At 51.7% G+C, this 24065-nt stretch overlaps 1 protein-coding gene across 3 annotated transcripts in view; it reads right to left on the bottom strand.

The window, feature by feature from the left end:
• The window catches only part of Ksr1 (kinase suppressor of ras 1), a 133213-nt gene that overhangs the window by 24276 nt on the left and 84872 nt on the right, over positions 1-24065 (bottom strand). For 2 of the 3 annotated variants that reach the window (XM_075991448.1, XM_075991449.1), the window contains exons 3-7: positions 9012-9159; positions 6426-6828; positions 4794-4798; positions 2655-2715; positions 324-407 (exon numbers count right to left, since the gene is read on the bottom strand). In XM_075991448.1, the coding sequence (XP_075847563.1) occupies positions 324-407; positions 2655-2715; positions 4794-4798; positions 6426-6828; positions 9012-9159 (701 nt within the window). Of the gene's footprint in view, positions 1-323; positions 408-2654; positions 2716-4793; positions 4799-6425; positions 6829-9011; positions 9160-19287; positions 19496-24065 lie in introns of those variants that run through there. The other variant, XM_075991450.1, reaches the window with a different exon arrangement.

Here is a 24065-nt window from a genome sequence, read left to right as displayed (position 1 = left end):
TCTGCCCAGGCATAGGGCAACTCTGCTGCCATTGCCCGTCCCTCTAGCCCGTCTCTCAACTTCAGGGCTCCTCCTAGATCCTGGAGAGTCCTCGCTTTCTTCCTGCCTTCCAATTCTTTCTTTCCTCACTTTCCCTTGGAAACTTTTTTGTTTTTCAAAACCCACTGCAGATATCCCTTTCCTCCAGGAGGGCCTTACTTTTCACCCTTCACACGGAAGGAGTGCCCAGTGGCACTGTGAGCAGCTGGCTAGGGAGAGCCCTCGAGTCTGACCTGACAGGAGGCTGTTACAGGCACAGGCGCCCGCCCCGCCCCTGCCAGCACCTGCAGTGTTTGCACTTCACTCCGAACATCATGCTCTTCTGGCACACGTTGCAGACCTGTGACAACCATGACTTTGTGGAGAACCTGCCGGGGCAGAAACATGTGGAAATCAGAGCCTGACCTCTGGAGGGGTCCCATGCATGGGGGTGGGTGTCGCAGCTTCCCCCAAGCATCGGATTTCCCAGATGCTGTCAGTGTCTTAAAGCTTGTGTGGCCACCAGCATCGAGTGTGGCACCAGCAACCAAAGCACCCATGTGCACGCCCCTCGGACCCAGCAATTCTAGTCTTTGTATTTACTCAACATGGTAGTCCCTGGGATGAGATGTCACGTGACCTGTGGACACCGTGCTGCTGCAGCCATACACCACAGTGAGGCTGGAAATACCATGTCTACCAGCAGGGGTCCACAGTGCCACCCTCCACACAGAGGAACACATGTAGCTCTTTCCACACACGTGTGCAATCACATCCAAATCTCAGTATCAGAAGTTGAATAGGACATGATGCCACTGTTATGAAGGTCAAGCACAGGAAAAGGCCATCTATGATAACAGACTTGGACTGTAATGGCAGGTGGCAGCATAGTCAGCCGGGAAGAGCCAGAGATGACTCTCAGGGTGCTGGACTGCTCTTCATCTTCATCGCACACACAGGGGGCACAGCTATAAACTCCTATGTATGTTTGGCTCTCTGTAAATCACGTGGACTTAAAGAGGAGAATAAAGCAAAGCACAAAGCGGTAATATGTGCAGTTCCGTGTGAGCAAGGAAATAGAACAACACACACACACACACACACACACACACACACACACACACACACTTGCCTGTGTAAATCACCCCCAGATGGGTACATGACCTATCTGCAGGCACATTGAGAAGCCGGGGCAAGAGTGGCAGGACTCTCCTCTCTACCCCTGAAACCTCTTCAATTTTAAGCATTTGTACTTTCAGTCTAAAATCTGCCTAAACAAAAACAAACCAGAAGGTAGACTGGAAGGAGAAGAGGGACTTAAGGGGAGTGGTGGCCTTCAGCACAAAAGCACAAGGCCAGCCCAGGGAAACACAGCCAGCCCTTTCAATTCTGGAGGAACACGCTTTTTGGAAACACAGTTACACCATAGTAACAGCGGAATGACTGGCGACAATGTTTGTGGCGCGGTTTGTAACACACCCACAAACATTAGCTCACTTGAGGATTTCAACCACCTCCAAGAGTTAGGCGGGTCCAGGAATCTTGAAAACCAACTCAGAGAGGTGGGCGATGGTCTGTTCTAGCTGTGTGTGCCCAGAGCTTCTTCCCTGAGACAGTGAGGTGGGCGATGGTCTAGCCTAGCTGTGTGTGCCCAGAGCCTCTTCCCTGAGACAACAGCTGAGGGATTCTGGTGTGGGCAAGACTCCAAGCAGAGGTCTCTGTGTACCGGGGCCCAGGCTGTGCTGCTGTGGCAGTGACCTCAGATGCACTGCTCAACCCTTGGGAGCTAGAACTCCCCCTGGGGTGAGAACTTGAGGCCAGCATCAGCACAGCTGGAAAATAGCCCACAGTTTCCATGGAAACCACAGGCCCTAGCAAGCTGCAGTGCCCTTGAGACCCTGACAGCGTCCTCTGTTGTGATTAGAACAGACTTTAGCAGGGACAACCAGAGCACGGGCAACCCAAGGCACTATCCTGCAATCCATCCAGAACTCTGTGGCCAGCACACTCCAGTCTCACAAGCACTGAGGCCAGACCTCTGGAGGGTCCTTGCCACAGGTCTCCAGCAGCCCTCTCTCATATGAACAAACATCAATCCCTCGGATTGTGGAAAATCCAGATTGTTGCTGGGCGAGACGGTGCACACATTTAATCCCAGCAGTTGTGAGGCAGAGGCAAGAGGATCTCTATGAGTCTGAGGCTAGCCTGGTCTACACAGACAGTCCAGGCCAGCAGGGCTATACAGTGAACCCTGATGGTGAGACAGAGAGGCATATGGGAAGGCTCTGGAAACATGGATTCTCAAGCTCCACAGAGGACCCTGACTGACGGCATGACGCAGAGGCGACCGTGGAGGAAGCTTGGGGTTTAGGGCCACAACTGTGGCCCTATTTCTCTCCAACCCGGAGAAGGTAGGAGAGTGTTTTCCCTCAGCAGGATGAGAACAAGACCCAAGCAGGTGCAGGTGAGGGACCAGAAGGCCCAAGAGGTTTCTAATCAATAAGAGTTCAAGGTGGGTGCGAGTCTGTTTACCACAAGACAAGCAGGTAAGCCAGAGGCAAAGGGCGGCCAGAACAGACCCAACAATGCCCTGTGGAGCCCAGGTCAGCTCTGTACTTCCCCACAGTTGAACCTACCTGTGTGTCACTGAGAGCCCGATATCCCTGCGTACCAGCTGTGGGGATCCATGAGGGAGATCTGTGGGGGAAGGAAGCCAGGTCAGGTGAATGAGGAGGCTCTGTGGGGCTGGCTCAGAGGTCACAGGCTAGATGGGGCATGGCGCTCTGTTGTACAACACGGAAATGCCTCACTGAACCAACATCCATCAAGGCGGGATGGGCCAGACCCAGGTAGGCAAGGAGAACAGGGATCACCCTCAGCACGTGTCTCTGCCCAGCTCGGCAGTGGGCACACTCACGGTTCTGCTGGGGAGGCAGCCGGAATGTAAAGGCAAGGGAAGTTCATATACATGCCAGCCTCTTGCCCCCTTTCATGGGCATATACCTTTGGGGCTCAATTTTGGCTAATTCTGGTTAAACAGGTAGAAACTTGACCTCAGCAGAGGGCACAGGGCTGGTCAGCCATGCAACTCCACCCGCACCCTTCCAGCCAGCCACACTCTGGAGACAGGCCTTGCTGAGCTGGTGGAAGAGCAAGCAGAGGGTGTGGTTCTTCTGGGACATCCCTTGGGAACATCCCTGGCTCCTCTTTCTCTGCCAGGGAGAACCACAGGCTTAGAGGGTCCCCTCTGCTTACCTTCTGCAGGTCCCCTGGTGGCTCCCTTTCCTGACATGGGTTCCTCTAAGAGCAGGTATCCCAGTGTTTAAGGCAAGGCCAGCTTTGCAGGGGAACAGCTGCTGGATACTATCTATCACCCATAGCCCATTCTCTGAACCCCATTCTCTGAGCATCCCCCCAAAAGATTCAGGGACCCATGACTTCTCAGGGCTGATCAGTAGATTATTGCCAACTTTGTCCTTGATAGACAGGGCCTGGATTTTTATCCAATGCATCAAAGGTCTCCATAACCCAGAAAAATCAGGAGCACGGTGCTCAATGTCCCTTGAGTCAGAACCCCCCACTCCCAGGGTAACTACTGCCCCTCTCTCCTGATGTTCGTTCACACAGCTGGTACTCACAACACACCGACTCATCTAAGGCCAGGCACCATCAATTCAAGAGCACAAGGAGGCGTGAGTCCTCCCTTACACACTAAAGAACTGTGACCGTGACAAAAGGTCCTTGGCCACCCACAACCCTGTCACCTGCAGCTCTCTGGCACATCCCCAAGAGGCTGCTGCCCCTCAACTTCCTCCTAGGGTGACCCCACTCCAGTCAGTGGCCAAGGCCATCTAAACACACTACTCACAAGGCGCGAGCTACAGAGAAACAATGGGAAAGCGAGAGAGCAGGCGTCATGTCAGCCACAAGGACGCAACCGTGTGTGTCAGGGAGCCCTGATCTGGACCTATCCTGGTCCTGAGAGCCCCACAGCCTCACTGCTGTGGTCCCGACACCACCACAGCCACTGGAGAATAAGCAGTGATGGCCAGGATTATCCGAGGGTATGGGCTTTGGTAACAGTCCTGGAGAGAGAAAGGCAGGTACCCTCCTCCTCTCCTTACCCGTGCCTTCCTGGGACCCTGCAGCAGCTCCCTCAAGGACTGTCACTGCCTGCCAAGGCCTGCCTGCCCTCTCTCCCGGGCCTCACCCAGCCACTGTTATCAGCTGGCTAGCAGGACAACAAATCACCACTTCACTTAGGAAACCCCAGACACTGCTGCTTCTCTCTCAGAGCACCCAAGGCAGACCTAGGAGGCCAGGCTGACCCCTCTGCAGTTTGTAAGTCTCTGTGAGGGCCTGAGCTGCCCCGGGAATGTCTGTCTCCTAGAGAGGGGAGTCCTGAGATCTTGGCAGGGTGCTAGGTGGATGATGTCTGCTACCCAGAACACAGCTTTCTGAGGCAGCTCAGAAGAAAGGAGTAGGCACAGGGGTGACTACCGTGATGGCAGGGTGGAGACAGGCTTAGTACTGGGCTCATGTGCACTGAGTGAGACACTTTCAAAGTCTCCACTTCCCATGGGCTGTGATAAGGCCAGGCTGTCATTTAAGGCCAGCTGTCATTTCACGGAGTGGTTGCCAGTACTTCTGCTTCTGCGCTATGGAACAGCCAGCCAATGGGCTAAGGTGGGGGCCAGAGAAATCCACCCTAGCCAGGGACAGCGACTCGAACATGATTGTCGGTGGTAGAAAGGATGAAAATGAATTGTTCTTACCAAACCTGGAGAGACAAAAAGAACAAGGGGTGATGTCACCAGACTGGCTCTACCTGTACCTGGAAAACTACCTGGTGATAGACTAGGTCAAAGCTGGACAAGGGTCAGAGACCTGGCTCTGTGTAAGCCCTGCTAGCTACCCAGCAAGGCATAGTTAACCCTTTTTTCACCACTGAGGAAACAGTACCCATGGGGGTTGGGTGCCAAAGGTCCAGGAAGAGGTGGGTGGGTTGGTGTGTTAGAGAGGCAGGGAACTGGGGAGCTGAGCAGGGACTCAGCTGTACAGAGCCAAAAGGTAGATTCCAGGAAGGGTCAAGTAGGGACGTGCTCTGAGCAAGCCTGCCTTCTCCGCTGGAACTCCCAAAAAACGCAGGAGCCTAGGGAAATGAGGACTTCCTGTTGCGCTGGGAGTTCACCAGGGAGCCTCTGTCAGGGCAGAATCAGTGACAGGGTTTGAGGGGAATGGACTCAGAATCCTGAGGTCTGAAGGCAATGGTCCTGGTTTGAGGATCCCTATGTGAACATGGGACAAAGCCACTGCTCTTCTCAGGATAAATGAGAAACAAGGCCACCACGAGGTCCTTTCCACTGGACCATGCAGCAATTCTCCTATTCTCTACAGCTGCACCTGGTGACGTCGGGGCTTGGTTACACAGCTGGATGGGGGGGGGCACAGAGAGATTTTTCTAGGTTTCTGCTCCATGGTCAACAGTGCCAAGCATCTCAGCCACCCAGCGTCTGGCATGTAATGGGCCCAAGATAGGCGGCACGTGAGCAGAAAGGCAACAGGGCCTCCAAGGCCCTAGGAACCCTCTAGAAAAGGAGTCGTGTCACAGAAAAAAAGGGTAATAAGAAAAAGAACACCCCCCAAACCCAGCAAAACCCACAACTGTCTAAACACCCACCTGAAGGGTCACACTGACTAAGTTAAATGCTGGCATGCCACGAGGAGGTTTTTGGGTCAGGTTGCTTTGATTATTACAGATATTGGTAGTGGCGGTGAGGACACAGGGACACTTTTTATGGTTTACCTCTACAGAGGTACCACGAGCCACCATGCTCCTGCCTTTGGGGCACGTGTAAATGCTATTTAAAAAGTTGTTATATCATGTTGTTAAGAAACAGGGATAAGAGAAAAACTGCAGGCACACACATTTTTCTCCCAGGTGTTTTTTATGTGTGCTGGAGATGGAAGTGTTCTATCACGAAAGCCCATCCCCAGCTCTTTCCCAATATTTTCAGTCCTTCAATGGTGGATCCTCAGATACAACCCATGAACACGGGGAAGGAACTCTATTTAATTGCCAGTACACAACATCTAGAATTCTGTTTGGTCTGTCGGTGACCAGTAACGTTCTAGACAGGAGTTGTTTTGCTAGCCTATGAGAATCAAGTCTTTGGCATTTTAAGCATTGGAGATACAGGGCTGGTTTGTTATTGTGGCCTAGGCTAGCCCATCCTGACGGATACATGGCACCATTTTATATATTTCTGTATGTACGGAAAGAGATCTGTTGGGATTCGGTCCAGCTGCAAAGGGATGGCCACCTATTTTTTCTCCACACTTCTATGTGGCTTGACTTTTATTAGTTCTTTGTATGTACCTAAGAGGAAGTCAGAGGGCAAAGGTACCTCATCGGGGAGACTTCATCGATTCGGTTTCCAAGCTGGGATTCATGTGACTTGCTCCGCGTGAGTGTGGGGAAGTTGGGTAGCAGCTGGAAGACCTTGCGGCTCGGCGGTGGGGGTGTCCTCGGCGGCTTCAGCTTGGTATGCCGTCGTAGCTGGGGTGTGGTAGGGGGTGTGATGAAGCTGTGCAGGGCCCGGGGGGTCAGCCGGCCGCTGGTGTGCAAGGGAATACAGGTGTCCGAGAGGGAGTCCGAGGCAGGCAGGGCTGACACGGAGATGGAACGCGGGCCCTGAGAGCTGGCACCCACTCTGCCCAGTGGGGAGAGCATGTCCACCGAGGGCCCTGAACTGCTTTCCCGCTGTGCGTCTGCCGAACTCCAACCAGAGTCCTCTTTGTGCTCCCCTCCTGTGGGCCAAGGGGTCAGTCAGAAATACGAGGGACAAGGGTGCCATTACTATCAAAAGCACGGCACTTTGACTGAGGTGACAATGTTCCTCAGCGGCAGCAGGCTCTGCTCCCAGCTTCTGGCTTGTCAGGGGCTCGCGTGCACCCAACAGCGCCATCCATGGTACTCAGTTGACACAAGGGGGGATGCTGGGACACCCACCCCAGAGTGGGACATCAGAAAAGGAATAGGTGACAGATCCTGTAGAAAGATGAGGTATTGAGGAAGGGAAAATTTTGCTGTAGGCCAGTAGCTGGGTGGGGATGGGAGGGGGCTCACACCTGTGATCCCACTATTCAGGGAGGTAAAGGTGGAAGGATCAGAAGTTCAAGGGCATCCTTGACTACATGGTGAGTTCAAAGTCAGTCTAGGGTACAGGAGACCCTGTTTCAAAAACCAAAAAGGAAAACAAGAAAAAAGTCTTCACACATCAGCTGGGTGTGGCGGTGCATGCCCGTCAGAGACCCTGCTTACAGGGTAAGACCTCGTCTCAAAAACAAAACAAAGCAGAACAAACATTAAACAAAGGGAAGAATTCAGCCAGGCTTGGTGGCACACGTCTGTACCACAGCACTCAGGGAGCTGACATCAGAGGATGGTGAGCTCACGGCCAACACAGACTACATAGGAAGAAAAGACCAGAGACCGAGAGGGGAAATATGGCAACATTTCCCATCCTCCACAGCCCAACACTGAAAAGTACATCTGACCTTTAGTGACCCCTGGGGTTCACTTTGCCTTCACACAATCCTACCAGAGGACAGCCATTCCCTTATTGTGCAAAAGAGGAACTGAGGCCCAGGATGTCTGAGCTCTCACCAGGTCCTGCTGGGTGCAAGCAAGATGCTCTGGAGGCTTGCGACCCTGGTGACCAGTGACGAAGTCATGTGCAACAACGGGAAGCTCAGGACCTATCTATCACAGGAATGCCGGAGAACTGCGAACGTTTGTGTACTGGCACAGTGAACCTCAGACATATCTAGTACCACACACACTCAGGTGCTGTCACTACTTAAGCCCTGCCCTTTGGGGGACAAAACACATCAGCTGGGCATAGTGGTGCACTTGGGAGGCAGAAAGGTGGATCTCCGTGAGTCTGAGGCTAGCCTGGTCTACACAGGGATTCTAGGCCAGTCAGCATTACACAATAAGATCCTGCCTTAAAAATTTTAAATTATTTAAAATATATATATATATAATAGGGCTGGAGAGATGACTTAGCAGTTAAGAACACTGGCTGCTCTTCCAGAGGTCCTGAGTTCAATTCCTAGCCACCCCATGGTTGCTTACACCATCTGCAATGAGATCTGGTGCCCTCTTCTGGCCTGCACGCATACATGCAGATAGAACACTATTTTTAAAAAATAACGAACATACATAACAATTATTTTTAAAAAATAATAAAGCCGGGTGCCTCCCTTTTCAGCCTCAGGGGGACGGAGCTGAAGCAGGTAGCTCAGATCTTTTAAACCTTTAAATGAGGCCTGCTTCCATTCATTACCTCATTTCAGTGCCTTTTCTGGGTGGTGGTGGGAATGAACTGTTTCCAAGGGAAGACATAGAATGTCCGTGAATAATCCCTGGGGAGATTGTAGTAATGGTGGATTATGCACGGCCTGGCGCCTGGGCACACACCCGGAGAAGAAGCTGTAGATTTCTCATAACTATGCCGGGCTCAGGCTACACTGATACCAGAGGGCTCTTGTGAGCAGAGAGCCGGAGCAGCCCACAAGAATAGGAGCAACAGGGGAACTGTTTCGCAGAGGGGGGCTGGAATGCAGGAAGCGAGCGGAGGGGTCGGAGCAACACAGATGCCTTCCTGTGTGTGTGGGAGGCCTGTCATACAGGGCCTGTCCTAAATGCCAACTAGGATTCCTAACAATGGCTGACGCTTCCTAGGTCAGACTGGCTAGAGCAACTGGGCTCCAAGGCCCTGGAGACTCTGAGAGGCTCCCTCAGGGCCAAGCCCTACCATACTACTTTCTCAATAGTCCCACCAAAGCTGCCTCAGAAACCCAGAAGCATCCCCCTCTCTACGTCCCAAGGCCCACTTGAGCAGAAGTCCCATCTCCCAGGGAGCTGGCCAGGGCTGGGTGCGCGGGCAGTAATAGAGGCCTGGGGGAGGGAAGCAAGCCTTTCTTACCCAGGCCGGTCACCTTCCGAAGGCAGGCGAGAGCTTGCTGTAGCCGGCTACACTCCTCAGGGCTGGCCCCGCAGTGCCGCAGCATCTCCTTCGCCTTAGACTCGTCCATCTCCAGCAAGGCATCCAGTGTTAGCTCTTGGGGAATCTCCTGGGGGCACAGAAGGGACAGGAAGAAAAGCTGGGGAGCTGTGAGGGAGCTTCAGCCCTTTGCTCTGCAGGACAGGCCTCCGAGCTGAGTGGCAGGAGCCAGCTGCTGGCTGAGCCCCTGACTAGAAGCCACCACTTGTCAGGGACCCAAGCAGAACTCTCCGCCCTCAGTCTCCCAGAGACAGCAGCTGAAGAGGAGTGCCACCTTTGGGCTGGGGCTAAGGGGAGGAAGAAAGCACCAGAAAGGTCTGGATGGGGACTCGCCACCTCTCCCCCTCTCTCTTAACTCTTTGGTACAGAAAAGTTGGCAACTCTGACACCTTTGGTAGCCCTTCCCAACTTGATTGTGTCTGGATCATACAAGAGAGATCTCCGACTAAATGCCTTGAATAAGGATAACACAATGAAAAGAGCCCTGGCTAGAAACTGCAGAGGCGCTCGCTGACTTGCATTCAAGTCAGTCAAGGTAGGTCGGCTGACCAGCCATGGGCCTGCCTGCTAATCCTATCTGCTTGAGAGGCTGAAGCAGGAGGATCCTACATTCAAAGCTTGCCTGGATTAGAAAGGGAAGTCAAGGCCAGTTAAGACAACTCGGCAAGACTGTAGGTCAGTTGGCAGAGTGTTGCCTGCCATGCACAAAGCCCTGGGTTCTCATCCTGGCACTGCACGAATCAGGCCTGGTGGCACATGTCTATAATTCTAGGTCTTTTTTGTTTTTTTGGGAGGGGGGTTTCGAGACAGGGTTTCTCTGTAGTTTTGTAGCCTGTCCTGGAACTCGCTCTTGTAGACCACGCTGGCCTCGAACTCACAGAGATCTGCCTGCCTCTGTCTCCTGAGTGCTGGGATTAAAGATATGCGCCACCACTACCTGGCCTATAATTCTAGCTCTTAGGAGGTAGGGGCAGAAGGATCACAAACTCAAGGTCATCCTTGTCTACATAGAAGTCTGCGGCCAGCCTGGGTTACTTAAGACTGTCTTAAAAGGGGGCTAGGTAATTTGATGGAAATGAACTAAACGGCCTCAGAAGCAGGCTCAGAATCCAGGGCTTCTCACCTGGTCTTGCTCAGCGGCATTATTAGCCACCGTTGCCTCTGTCCCACCTAAAACCCCACCATCCGCCACAGAAAAAGTGACCAGGGACAGAAGCCATCGACCTGCCTCTCCTCTGCAAGATGATGCTGGTCCCTTGGGCTCACTTAAATTCCAAAAAGTATCATTTTACATGCAGCTGTTTTTCTGCCTCAGAGCATTCACTGCCCTAACTATGAGCAAGGGCCTCTCAAAACTGCCCACGCCCCTCCCTTCTTTGCAGAAACACAAGGTAACTTTAGGATCATGTGGCCACTGGGGACAATTGGATGGCATCTGTGTGTGTAAATATGTTCTTTGTTTTGCTTTGTTTTGTTTTAATCCCATTTCACCTTTGCCAGTTTATTCCAAGGGCCTGTGAAAGGGCAGAGGGAAAATTTTCTTCTGTCCCTAAAGTCACCTAAAGAAACTGGATTCTGCTATCAACCTAAATATAATTGGAATGGATCCTTTCCCCCAAAGTTTCCAGAAAAGAGGCTAGCTAGCCTGGCTGACATCTTATTTGGCTTTGTAAGAGCCTATGCAAGGAGGGTTGCAACACTGGCCTGGGGCTGGGCCATCCTCCTCCTCCCCTTACAGAGCTGTGAACTTATGCAGAGGTGGAGCCTGAAGGTGCTAAATGGGACCCAGCATTAGAAACTCATACAAAGCATGAACACTGAGTTAGACTCGGTCTCAAAGCTGGACCTTTTCTCCCACCCACAGACTGACTCTCTTCTCTCACTTTCCCCCTCTCACTTTCTCTGAGGTGTATTGGGGGGAGGGGGCTGGGGGTTGAGTAAATAAGCAATTATTGTGAACTAAGGTACAAACAGGTACTGGGAGCCCGTAACCAGCTACATGACTGGACCGGCCATCTGTATCTTCATTGTCTTTCTTGGCCTCCTAGTAAGACTTTTCAAGTTTCCCGGAACAGAAATGGCCGCACATCCCAGAGCAAAAGTGGAGAAAGCGGGAAGTGATTTTCAAGGGCTCTGAGGGCAACCTGTATCTACCTAGTTTCTGTGTTTTCTTGGGACAGAGCTACATTGTATCTCATCTGGAACTCATTTTGTAGCTCAGGGTGGCCTCCCAGCCCCAGGTGACCAGCCCAAGAGCTGGGCTACAGGCCTGAACCACTACACCCAATTCAAATTTTATTTCAAAAGACTGAATTCACTGTCAGGGAATCTACAGTGCTGTGAATCTTAGACTCGAGTGTCAAACTGACCTGCTTAAGTCCTCCTCCCACAGCACCTGAGGCAGGTACATGTACCTCAGCAGTGGTTTCTCCACTTCCAGGACTCTGGCAAGACTCGCAACAGTGTTTACAACAATCCCCACCACAGTGAGAAAGAAACACACAAAACCAAGAAATATCACCACCGCTGGTCAGACAAACTCTCGGCTGTCAGAAATCCTTCCAGCCCATCAGAGGAAAACTCACAGGAAACCGCTGCCGAGAGCAGCCTAGGGGGGTGGTGATTAAAAAAGGGCTCCCCCTGCCCGCCAGCCCAGCAACTGTTGTTCAGCGCAATGCAGCTTGGGCATCCTTCCCCTTCGTTCGGCCATAGAAAGAAGCCTGACTAAATTGTTGTGACAGGGACAGGTGACCTTTGCCTCCCCACAACTGCACTCAACCAACAGCTGGGTGGGACACAGCACACACCTGTAATCCCGGTTCGGAAAGCATACACGAGGATCTTAAATTTGAGGTCAGCCAAACCAAGAGACAGCTACACAAAGCAACGCTCTACCTTGGATGGTACATCCTCAGTAGGTCACCCACAGGCACCCATGCATGGCTACGCACCCACAGGCACGCCCTCTGTCAAGAACGCTGACTCAGCAGCTTCGGGGAAGATGAGAGACATGGTGGTCATGATGGAGTCAGCCATGGCAGCCCCAACCTCCAGCTTGACTAGAAAGCTAATAGGAAGGGCTCTTTTTCTCTTTTATTTTTACCTCCCTTTCATCAACTATGCCCTTTCAATTTCTCAAACAAAATAATTATGTTCATTACGACCTTCCATTTGCCAGTACGGTATGCCGACCACCTTGTGTGTTCTGTCTCCACTTGAGCCAACTCAAGAAGTCCATGCCACTCAGTCCACAAGTTAAGTCTGAAGAGCTCACGTGACTTATACGGCAGCCTGTCAGAAGCCAGAGCTCCTGACACCGTCCCACACTGCCGACTGCTAACCTGGAACTCAGAAGCTCCCATCTCGGGCTACTTCCAAACAGCCTACGTTCCAAAAGAACCACCTAGTAACCTGGATGGTCCTTTGTTCTTTAGCCAAGCAAATTAACTTTCCTGGAAAGTGAAAATAATATGCTTAAATCCCCTTCCCTAATACATAAAAAATGTAAAAAGAAAAAAGGATTGCTTTATAGCTTCAAATTTAGCTATAAAGAAAAAGTGTCTCACTGTACTGAAGCCTGTGGATCTGTGCCTCCCTGAACAAGACAGAAGTGTGGCCTTTTCCTTGCCCCTACTCTTCAGGATTTGATTCAAATCAGTGCTAAAAATGGGCGAGGTCAAAGTGGGGCAGCAGGGGTGCTGGAGAAGCCCCATTAGAACCCCCATCTGCTGGAGCCGTCCCCGCCCCGCCAGCATGGGCCACTCTGTTTCCACCTGGCTTCTAGGGGTGTGAACATACACCCTCACAGGGATGCAACCGGACTGCCTGGCACTCTACCGACACCAGTCTGTTGCCATCATTCCTGAGAGACAGCTCTTTTCACCACTTACATCTCCTTGGTAAGAGGAGGCAGACAGGGAACTTGGGGAGAGGCAGCCCCAGTCCCCAGGAGTTGTAGCAATGGAACTGTCTCTGTACTTATTTTTTTTTTTATGAGAAGATGTTTTCTGCCACAAAAGGAAAGGCTAACCAGAAACCCACCCACTGCTCTCAGTATTATCGGGATGGAGAAAGCCAGGAAAGGCGCCAGAACTTCCGGCATTAAAAAAGAAAAATCACAACTGGTCTAGACTTGGTATGCTATGCCTATCATCTAAAATTTGGGAGGCTAAGGCATGGGGGACAGCAGTTCAAGTCAGACGTGGCTACAGAATAAGTTTGAGGCTGCATGGGCTGCCTAAGACCCTGGTATTTTGTTTGTTTGGTTTGATTAATTAATTTACTTTTATTTTATGTTCATTGGTGTTGCGTTCCCTGGAACTGAAATCACAGAGAGTTGTAAGCCACCATGTGGGTACCAGGAATTGAACCCGGGTCCTCTGGAAGAGCAGCCAGTTCTCTGAACCACTGAGCCATCTCTCCAGCCCTCGTTTGTTTGTTTTTAAATAGTAATGGCAATCTGAGTTATCTTTGAATGGTTGTTTTTACTTGGTGGCAACTAATCCAGATGCGTTGGTGGACACGGAGCCTGGGGCCTGAGGATGGAGGCTGTGGAAGAATGTGATCCTTCCCAAGGGGGGATCTGACCACTAAAACCTTCCTTCTGCTGGACATGCGAGAAACCCTGTCTTGAAAAACCTAAAAAAAAAAAAAAAAAAGAAAAAAGAAAAAAGGAAGAAGATAAGAAGTTCCATGAGGCAGGCATGAGAGAGGAAAGAGAAGTACTCGGGCCTGCCCAACCTCTTCAGTGAGATGAGCGCACCGCCTGAGAGTGGTCCTGGCATCACACCTCAACCCAAACAACTCAAAGCCTCCAGACTGCGCACACAGATGTGTTTCTCCCACCCACCGAGACAGGCACAGCACAGGGGAGTATGCGTAAGGAAACCAGGTCAAACCAGGCATTCCATGTGTGCTAGAGAACCAGAAACAGGTTAGGGTCACCATATGAGCCACTGGGAAACCCTTGCTGGCTGGAGAGGCCCTCTGGTTGCCCACCTACCTGTAGGCCTGTAGAAGATGGTCATCTAAAAGCTAAGAACAATGCCTGCCCCGCTCTGTCATGCCCTGGAGATCTAGAGAAGGGAGGGGGACTGGCAAGCCGCACCGGTTCTGAAACTGCTGCTCACTCCAGCTGCTGGGCCAGAATCAATGTGTTAACTAGAAGCTGAGAGAAGCCATATGCCCAGCCATGGACCGACATGCCTTGGGGTTCATATGGAGCATGAGCAGGGCACCAGGAACACGGCCTCCTCGGCTCCGCCATTTTCCCTCAAACCATGACTTACGTTTTCCAGTGAATGACATTAAGTTATCCTTTCTGGCAATAATGAGGAAGCAGGGCCAGTTGCAAACTGAGGTCATCCCAGCCCGTGACAATTAAGCCCCGCGGTTGACAGGAGCCTGCTAGTCTCTGTTCTCTGTAGCCGAAGGCAGGGGAGAGTTTGGCCAAATATGCCCCCGCCCCCGCCTCCGCCCTCGCCCCCCCCAGTCTCCAGCAGCTGGCAGTGGCTGGGGTCACAGGTCACACCGAGTATCAGATGGTATCCTGGGACTTACCAGCAGCCACGGGGCAGCCTGGGTCTATACTTAGAAACTGTGTCGGCTGCCACAGGGAGCCGTCCGCACACATGTGGTCCCGGGAGAGGACAGTGGTTAGGCCAGGGGCCATTTTGCCTGGCACGGGCCACATACACACAAATACTCTGTAACTCCAGCCAGAACTGAGGAGGCAGTCGGAGTGAGGGCCTCGTTAGGGTGAGCTCTTAGCGGTGGGGATAAAAGCGGCTGCAAGGAGCTCCCAGGAGGCCTCTTCCCACCCACCCATTTCAGCTCCTCAGCAACGCATGCCAGTTCCTTCCCTGGTACTTTCCACCACTGCCTGGTACAGCTCTGACTCTGAGCTGCACTGGTGCCACTGTCCAGCATCAGTGCTACCTACCTGCCTCAGAGCAATGACCCAGCCCCACTTCCTCACTTGGGCAGAGAAAAGCTCCTCCCACTCTGCCCTGGCTCTCTAATGCACCCCAATATCAACATGTAAATGAGTAGGTGTGGCATGTTCAAATGACACCCAGAGACCCTCAAACTTGAATTTTATATCACTTTCATCTGTCACAAAATATTTTTGTGCCCCCCACCAGTTAAAAGAAAAACATTCTTCATTCTTTAAACAATGGTGGGCTACATTTGGCTTGTGGAGTGGGTTTACTCAGCCACTCCATAAATACTTGCCAGCTATGTCAGGCTTCATCTTCCAGAGTCCCTGGGCCTCACTGTCCCTCCCTTCCTGCTTCCCCTTGCACTAGCATCCCTGGTCCCACTCCAGCACAACATCAGTAGGAAGGGGTCATCCAGGCCAGGCTTCAGGCCAGCCCACACCTGTCACTCAAAATCCAGCCCGTGCTCATCAGCACCCACGTCATCGGCACCAGTTTCCAGAAACACCTGCTTCGCTGCCAGCTGAAAACAGCCAGACATGGCCAACGGCAGAAAAACACGTGTACCCAAGCTGGGGGGGGGCGGGACACGGGACTAGTGTTTCCCTGACTCCATACCCTCCCTCAATAAAGAGAGGGCTCCTAACTTAGGCTACAGTGGGAGACCCTGTCTCAATAAATAAACACACTATCCACAAGAGTCCACAGTAAAGCTCAAGTCAAAACTGTAATAGTCTGGTCAAGACTCTGGGTTCAGCTTCCCACACAGAACAAAACAGAAGACAACACGGCAGCTGGAAGGTCCTTTCCAGAACAGAGGCCAGGCTGCAGGCTGCAGAGCAGTTCAGGCACTCACTGCAATGCATTAGATCAGGGTTCAGTTCCAGGTCCTCTATCTGGTAGCTCAGAGCCACACCTGTAACTCCAGCTCCAGGGGGTGCTGATAACTCTGGCCTCTGTAGACACCTGCATTCGTGTGTGTGTGTGTGTGTGTGTGTGTGTGTGTGTGTGTACTTGTGCATCTGTGTGCATGTGCACCCACGACATGTACACAGGCTTAAAATTAATAAAAATAAATCTTAAAAAAATTAAAGACCACTTGAAAGGAAGTCTTGGGGTTAGAGTGGACAGTCTGACCACAGCCAAAGAGCTACAGAAACCCTTGAGTACAGAAACCCTTTGCTTCAGGGGAACTGGCAAATGAGAAACTCCCACCCTGTGCCACACAGGGCCAGGCTCAGAGGCCCTTATCTGACCCTGCCCTGCTCTAGGGGACAGCTCCCCAGATCTTCAGGCTTCCCTGGCCTCCTTTGTAGATGAAGCAGGCATGAGGAGGCACCAGTGGGTGACAGCTGGGTGACAAATGACCATAGGATATGCCATCACACCCAGCCACTTCTTGAAGCAAATGGGGAGCTGTGACAACAGGCCTAAGCTGGGACTGCCCCAGTAGTTCAGGGTGCCATAAAGGGCTAGAGCTAGTCTGAGACATTTCCTATGGACAACCCAGTCCTCCTAAGGGACAGCCAACTCCTTGAGAGAGCACAAGGACATGGCCATGCCTCCAGCCATCTTTACTGTTTGCTGTCCCTGGGATCTTCCCTACCCAAGTTCCTTCCCACATCTCCTCTGTACCAAGGACTACACCCAGAATTTTGCATACGCTAAGCAAGCGCTTTACCAGTGACTTCTAGCCCCAGTCCCAATTCTCCCACTCTTCCTACCTACATCTGCCTCCTCCGGGTTTGCAGGACGAGAACTCTGAGTACAGGTGGTGAATCCTGCCACACCATCATGCACCCAGTGTGCCAAGTGTATCACAGCTGCATGCCTGACCCCCAGCTTCAGTCCTGCAGGGCCAGGAGCCTGACCCCAGAATCCCTCTAGCAGAGCGCCACATCAGGGGCCATCACAGGAGGTTTGACTTCTGGGTAGTTTGTCTGTCTCAGCAGGGAAAGAAGTAGGCTGGAGACCTGAGAAGCAGACTCTGTCACAGACAAGGGATGCATTGTTTCAGAGCTCCCCAAAGGGTGCCCAAACAGGAGGCACTGGAGAGCTCTCATGAGACCATGGGGTAGGCAGTTTTCTCTGTCGTTTTTCCAGGGCCACTGAATACTAACAGCCTCACAGCAACACTGAGCCCCAAAGCTAAGGAAGCCCAACAAAGCTTCTCAGACGATGGCTAGGACCTGAGCCAGGGGGCTATCACCATAGCTACCTGGTTCAGAGGACATGAAAGGAGCCGAAGGATACCCAAGAAAATGAGGAGAAACCCATCCCCTGCCAAAGTCAGAGACAGACTTCAAAGGGACTTTAGATAATCTAGCCCAATAGAGAATTTACAGAGGGAAAAAACACAGGACCTAGGGAGGAGGAAGCCTGCTCCTGTCACCTAAACAACAGCACTGGGACAGGGCCCTAGCTAACAGAACCCCACAGAAACCAATACCAGACTAGGCTGGGCCCCAGGAAGGTCCCCGGTTTCTATCACAGTTCATGCATTAACTGGGGACTGCAAGAGAATAAAGAAAATAGAGATGGACACAGACAGGAAAACTGGGGTTGGTGGCCCTGGCCCTTGGATGGAGGAACTGCAGCACCCTGGAAGATCACTGTGATTATTACATAGAGCTGGACAGGGAGGACTGTCACTGCACACAGCTGGACAGGGAGGAGTGTCACTGCATAGAGCTGGACAGGGAGGACTGTCACTGCATAGAGCTGGACAGGGAGGACTGTCACTGCATAGAGCTGGACAGGGAGGACTGTCACTGCATAGAGCTGGACAGGGAGGACTGTCACTGCATAGAGCTGGACAGGGAGGACTATCACTGCATAGAGCTGGACAGGGAGGACTATCACTGCATAGAGCTGGACAGGGAGGACTGTCACTGCATAGAGCTGGACAGGGAGGACTATCACTGCATAGAGCTGGACAGGGAGGACTATCACTGCATAGAGCTGGACAGGGAGGACTATCACTGCATAGAGCTGGACAGGGAGGACTGTCACTACGTAGAGCTGGACAGGAAGGCGGGGTTGTTAACATCAGATAAACAAGGAGGCAGGGCTTACGGTGCAGTCTGATCAAGGTGACAACAGGTCTAGCTAATCTTGGCTGGAGTGGAGTCTGCTGGGGAGCAGACTTAAGGCAGTATTCATGGGGGAGAAGGTATGGTAGACATCTTCTGTACACGCTGTTAACACCCACAAGGAAGGGTTTGCCATTTTCCTTTGAACCTCACCCTGTGGGGAAGGCTTTCCCATCTCCCTAGAACCCCCGAGTCTCTGGGATCCTTGAATGGCTGTGCCCGTATCAACAGCACACATTCACTCAGCACCTCACCCCATCAGGGCGTCCTCTGCTCCCGGCAAGCCCAAGCCCTCCCTACCCAGGTGTCAAGGCCCTGGTTCTTCCAGATCTTCTGAGCTGGTGGAACACAGATGCTAAGGGGAAGTCCCTGGCCACGAGCCTCACCTCCAAAGACAACTGCCAAAGCAGTGCCAAACCACACGGTGGACTAGTGAGATGACAGCCTGGGATGTCGCTCCAGGTCCTACCAAGTTCCTAACACAGATGATGGCAGGAGAGAATAGATCTAGCCCACCCAATCCACCCCACTTTGGTGACACTTTTCATGATGGAAATCTCAAGGCGTCAGCTATACCCGGCATCTGGCTTCTGCGACAAGGCCCAGGACCCACTGATTCTTGCTCAGTTTCTCAACACGCTTCCTCCTTTCCGACCAGTTTAACCATAAAATAACAGTTAGGGGCGCAGCCACCACTCAATAAGTGGCCCAGGCATAAATACTTGCTAGCTATGGAAACTGGGACTCCAGATGATTTAGTTAATCATCTTGGGCCACAGCAAGTAGGTGCTGGCCTTGGCCCCATTTCTCTCCGGTCAACACTGCTATTCTGTGTGGTTCGGCTTCCCTGTCCTGACGACCAGAAGCTTTGGGAACAGTCTCAATCCCTCACAGCAGTCACAGGTCAGCTTCTGTGGACATAGCAGGCTCAAAGCATAAAGGCAGCCAGCCCCTTCATTATAAAGATGGGGGCAATGAGCTTCCAAGATTCAGATGGCTCTAGCAATTCTTTGTGACAAGAAAGCGAGGAAATATGAAATGACAGTCACCTCCCCTAAAGTGCACACTCCTCTGATATGTTCTATAGCCAGTTGGCAAAGAGAGGACTCAGAGTCCAGCCAAAGGGACCCGTTCTGAGGACCCATGAAAAGGCGCTGCACTGCCTACCTCACAGCTCCCATCTGGCGCAGACTGGCTTGAGCCTCGGGCTCCTCTCAGCAAGGTGGGTGGTGGGGCTTCTGGGTCCCTTGAAGCCTTTGTCATTACCCAGCTCCACAGACAATGCATGGTGAGGGGGCCCAAGGACGGCAGCCCTGGTCCACTGTCCCATGGAAGAACAAGGCAGGGAGAGGGGTTTCTGTTTTCATTCCTAGCAAACAGTCACTGTGGCCAAAAATAGTTTGTGCCTGGGAGCTGGGGAGTCAGCACATACTTCCCAGAGCAGGTGCTGGGCCGCCTCATGGCAGGGGTGGGGACCCAGGCTGCCAGGACCCAGTTTTCCCTGCCTCACTGCCTCCAAAAGGCTAGAACTGAGTCAGGAGGGAGCACTGTTATCGCTCACCTCCCATGAGTCACCAGGGGCTCCCCACCTCCACGTGAACCACAGCTACCTTCTAGACCCCATCTGGGGCACACAAGCGCCTTAAGAGTTACAGCACGCCCTGGACAGCAGACAAGATAGCAGCACAGTAGCAAGGGCAGCTGTCACACTGCTGGAAGTGACCCCCTCCTCTCTCAGAATAAGAACATAACAAAAAGGAAGTCAGGGTGGACAGCCAGTGTCTGGGGGCAATTTCATTTTCTTTTTGAAGTTTTTCTGTACTTTCTAGTTTTCGTACAATGAGCACTTACAGTTAGATTTGGGGAATGTTTCTTTAAAGCAATAAGTAACTGTTTTTAAAATAAATAAAATTAAGGGTATTGGGGAGATGGATTAGCTGTTGAATTGCTTGCCACAAAGACAAAGACCCAAGTTCAGATCTTTAGAGCAAGTAAAGGAAGCCAGGTGAGGTGGCCCATATCTGTAACCTCAGGGTTGGGGAGGTGGAGACCAGAAGATTCCCCCAGGCTTGGTGGCCAGCCAGTCCAGCCAGTCGGTGAGTTCCAGGCTCAGAGAGACCCTGTCTCCAAAAACAATGCAACAAGCAATCGAGGAAGGTATTGATGCTGATTTCTGGCCTCCACATACGCATGTGTGCATGCACAGATGAACACATGCACAAGCTATAAACACACTCAATAACTGTGAAGACCTCAGGCATTAGAGAGGGAAAGATGCGCCGGGCGATGGTGGCGCACGCCTTTAATCCCAGCACTCGGGAGGCAGAGGCAGGCGGATCTCTGTGAGTTCGAGACCAGCCTGGTCTACAGAGCTAGTTCCAGGACAGGCTCCAAAGCCACAGAGAAACCCTGTCTCGAAAAAACCAAAAAAAAAAAAAAAAAAAAAAAGAGAGAGAGAGAGAGAGAGAGAGAGAGGGAAAGATGCAACAAGGGCCCATCCATGAGAACTGAGAGAGAAAATAGCAAAGAAGAGAAAGAGTTATGAGTCCCAGTTTTGCAGCCAGACTTCCTGAAGGCTGCCACTTCCCAGCTATGTGGCCGTGAGTAGGTGATCTGTCACTTAGTTTTTCTCCCTTTGCTGCACCCTGAGTACCACAGCAAGCTTTCCTGAAGATGACTGGGAGGACCATATGGTACAGCTAACATCAGTCCCAAATACAAGGTGACGCCGGGCGGTGGTGGCGCACGCCTTTAATCCCAGCACTCGGGAGGCAGAGGCAGGCGGATCTCTGTGAGTTCGAGACCAGCCTGGTCTACAGAGCTAGTTCCAGGACAGGCTCCAAAACCACAGAGAAACCCTGTCTCGAAAAAAAACCAAAAAAAAAAAAAATCCAAATACAAGGTGAGTCCTTGACAAATAATTACAAACTAAATTCCTGCGTGCACTGTACAACCTTAAAGGAAAGGAACGTAAGCCGGGTAGTGGTGGCACACGCCTTTAATCCCAGCACTCCGGAGGCAGAGGCAAGTAGATCTTTCTGAGTTCGAGGCCAACCTAGTCTATAAGAGCTAGTTCCAGGACAGGCTCCAAAGCTACAGAGAAACCTGTCTTGAAAAAACAAACAAACAAAAAGAGAGATCTGCCCAGAAGGAAACTGTCCGGGAAGCAGGAAGAGCATCAGGCCGACCATTAGTAGACAGAACTATGATCCCTCCCTAGACTTTGCCTACTTTGAACATGAACACATGAACAGGCACTGAGAGCAGGGAAGATCTAACCTGGGCACTGCAGTGGAAACTATAACCCCAGTTCTTGGTGTATGGAAGCATGAAGATCACAAGACCAACACAGTGAGCTCAAAGCCAGCCTGGGATCACCATATGCTGTCACAGAACTGGGGGGCAGGGAGTAGAGTGGGGCTAACCCCGAGAAACAGTGATCATCTATGAATGTGATTGAAGGTCTTACTTTCTTTGCTCATCTGTATTTAAAAAACATAAGTATTTATTACTTTCTTAGAGATGTTAATTAAAAAACCAAACCCCAACAACAGAAAACTTGCCTCACCAGTTATATTCTAGGACATGGTCCCAGCAGAGCCACAGAGGAGCTGAGAAGCCCTACTAAGGCACCGCTGAGCTAGAGGCCTGTGGTTCCTCTGTGAGCACAGGACTCCTGTCTGCTGATGGTCACATGACCCTCCGGTGACCCTCTCCTATGGGGGAGAGGGACGCAGATGCTATGAGAGCTATAACAGTGTTATCCCACCAGGATGAGGTCGCAGCCTTCTGTCCTGATGTTGACAGGGCTTTATTTAGGGAAGCCCTCTGGAAACCCGACTGCCATGTGACATACTGAAGATCACCGGAAGGAGCTCTACCTTCTTTTTCCTCTGAAATATTGAGACACCCAGGCAAGACTTGAATTTGCTGTCCTCCTGCCTCAGCTTCCTGAGTAGCTAATACCGTTGAGCTGTACCACCACGCCCTGGTCAGGAACCTATTTCTGAATGTAGGTGGCCCTTGGTCCTTTAGGCTTCTTCATCCAGACTGAGCCCTTCTTAACCTGTATGTGACCATGTGACCAAAGCAGATCCAATCAGAGCCCTCCTTGAGGTTTGGCAGCTACAGTTCCAAGGGAAGAGGCCCTTCTGACAGGCAGCATTGCAGTGGGAAGGGCTGAGGCTGAAACTGCCCAAGTCCTGCACGCCTCCACCCAGGGCTGCCCATCCAGGAGGCACTTCCTGACGGCATCAGTCCTTGTACACAGACTTCCCCAGGCTTGAGAGTGAAGTCTACTGGTAGCTTCGTTTACTACAGAAGTCACAGCTAGAGGGAGGAGCACACAACAGCTTTACTTGGTAAGTATTTACGATGGCCCCTTTTTCCAAAGGTTTGGTCAGCAAGAGACATAACGACAACAGAATTACAAGTATTTAAGACACCTGTCTTGAGCTGTCTTCTTTACCACTCTGAAACCTCGACAGCTCCTTAGAACAGCAGCTGGATGTGTTTGAGATGATATGTCTCAGGAGGATTCCAGGCGTCACATGAAGAGACAGGCTGACATTAAGAAACAGCTCCGCCTAAAGAAGGAAGTAAACTATAGGACAGAACACCAGCACTTGAGATACTCCGGCCATGTTATGAGAACGAATGACGGCAGATACCCGAAGACAGCACTGCTTGGAGGAGTGCACGGGATAAGGCGAAGAGGAAGGCCCCCAAAACGTTGGACAGACAGCATAAAGGAAGACTGTGGGACCTTGGGTTTGACAATAACACAAGCATCTCAGACTGCCCATGCAGGAACAACTGGAGAACCATAAACGGGCTGCCCATACATGCTTAGCAGTGCCGGGGCATAAACGATGATGGTTTTCTATCTAGCCATCCTTTTTTCAACCAATCAGCAAAGAGCTGTGTGTGCTGGGACTTTACTGAGCACCGGGGATATTAGCGTGAGCACGATATACTCTTTGCCAGCAAGAACCAAGATAAAGAACAAATTCAAAACTAACTAAAGCCGGGCGGTGGTGGCGCACGCCTTTGATCCCAGCACTAGGGAGGCAGAGGCAGGCGGATCTTTGTGAGTTCGAGGCCAGCCTGGTCTACAAGAGCCAGGACAGGAACCAAAAAGCTACAGAGAAACCCTGTCTCAAAAATAAAAAAAAAACCCAAAAAACAAAAAACCCAAAAAAAAATGTGTAAATGAAATTTGTAAGTGCTAGAAGGGAAACAGCGCTGAGTGAGACTGTGGCGGGTATAAGGGACATCTGATTTAGACAGCGCAGCTTTGCTAGGGCCCTGCAGAGCAAGAGGAGGCACTAGGCTGAGGACAAGAACCACACGGACAGAAGGAACGAATGTACAAGGACCTGTGGCTGCAACAGGAAATAGCCTGCCATGTTCCAATGCCTGGGCAGAGGGAGAAGGGGCAGGAGGTGTGGAAGCAGACATACGCTGAGTACTTCAGGGTCTGGAAGCGGATAGTGACAAGGCTGGATTTTATGCTGAGTGTGACCGGGTATCAGTTAAGGACTGATCTCAGAAAAGCCAGATTTCTGGATATGCAAAGCAGAACCGGGCGGAGGCTCACGAAAAACAAAGTGAAGGGAGGGGAAAGTGGACACAGGAGTGACGGAGGTGTGCTGCCAGTGGAAGGGACACAGACGGATCCGGGACACACATGGAAACAGCCAGAGGGAGCTGGAAACTGAGTGTGGAGGCTGAGGAGGCAGTAAGTACCAGACATGACGCTTCTCGCTAGAACAACTAGCAGACAAGAAAAGAGGCGCAGAGAAGTTAAGGGACTTGTCCAAGCACACGGCTGGCGGACAGCAACCAGGATTCTCTCTGCCTCCCCAGGCAGGCCTTGTTTCATCTATCTAGAGATCACACTCTTAACAGTCTTCCTTTCCAAGCCTCCTGCCTGCTCAAAGTAG

The sequence above is a fragment of the Microtus pennsylvanicus genome, chromosome 11 (genome assembly GCF_037038515.1).
Source record: "Microtus pennsylvanicus isolate mMicPen1 chromosome 11, mMicPen1.hap1, whole genome shotgun sequence".
In the NCBI taxonomy this organism is placed as follows: Eukaryota; Metazoa; Chordata; class Mammalia; order Rodentia; family Cricetidae; genus Microtus; species Microtus pennsylvanicus.
Note: the sequence above shows the minus strand (reverse complement) of the source record. Positions and strands in the feature narration are given on the sequence as shown.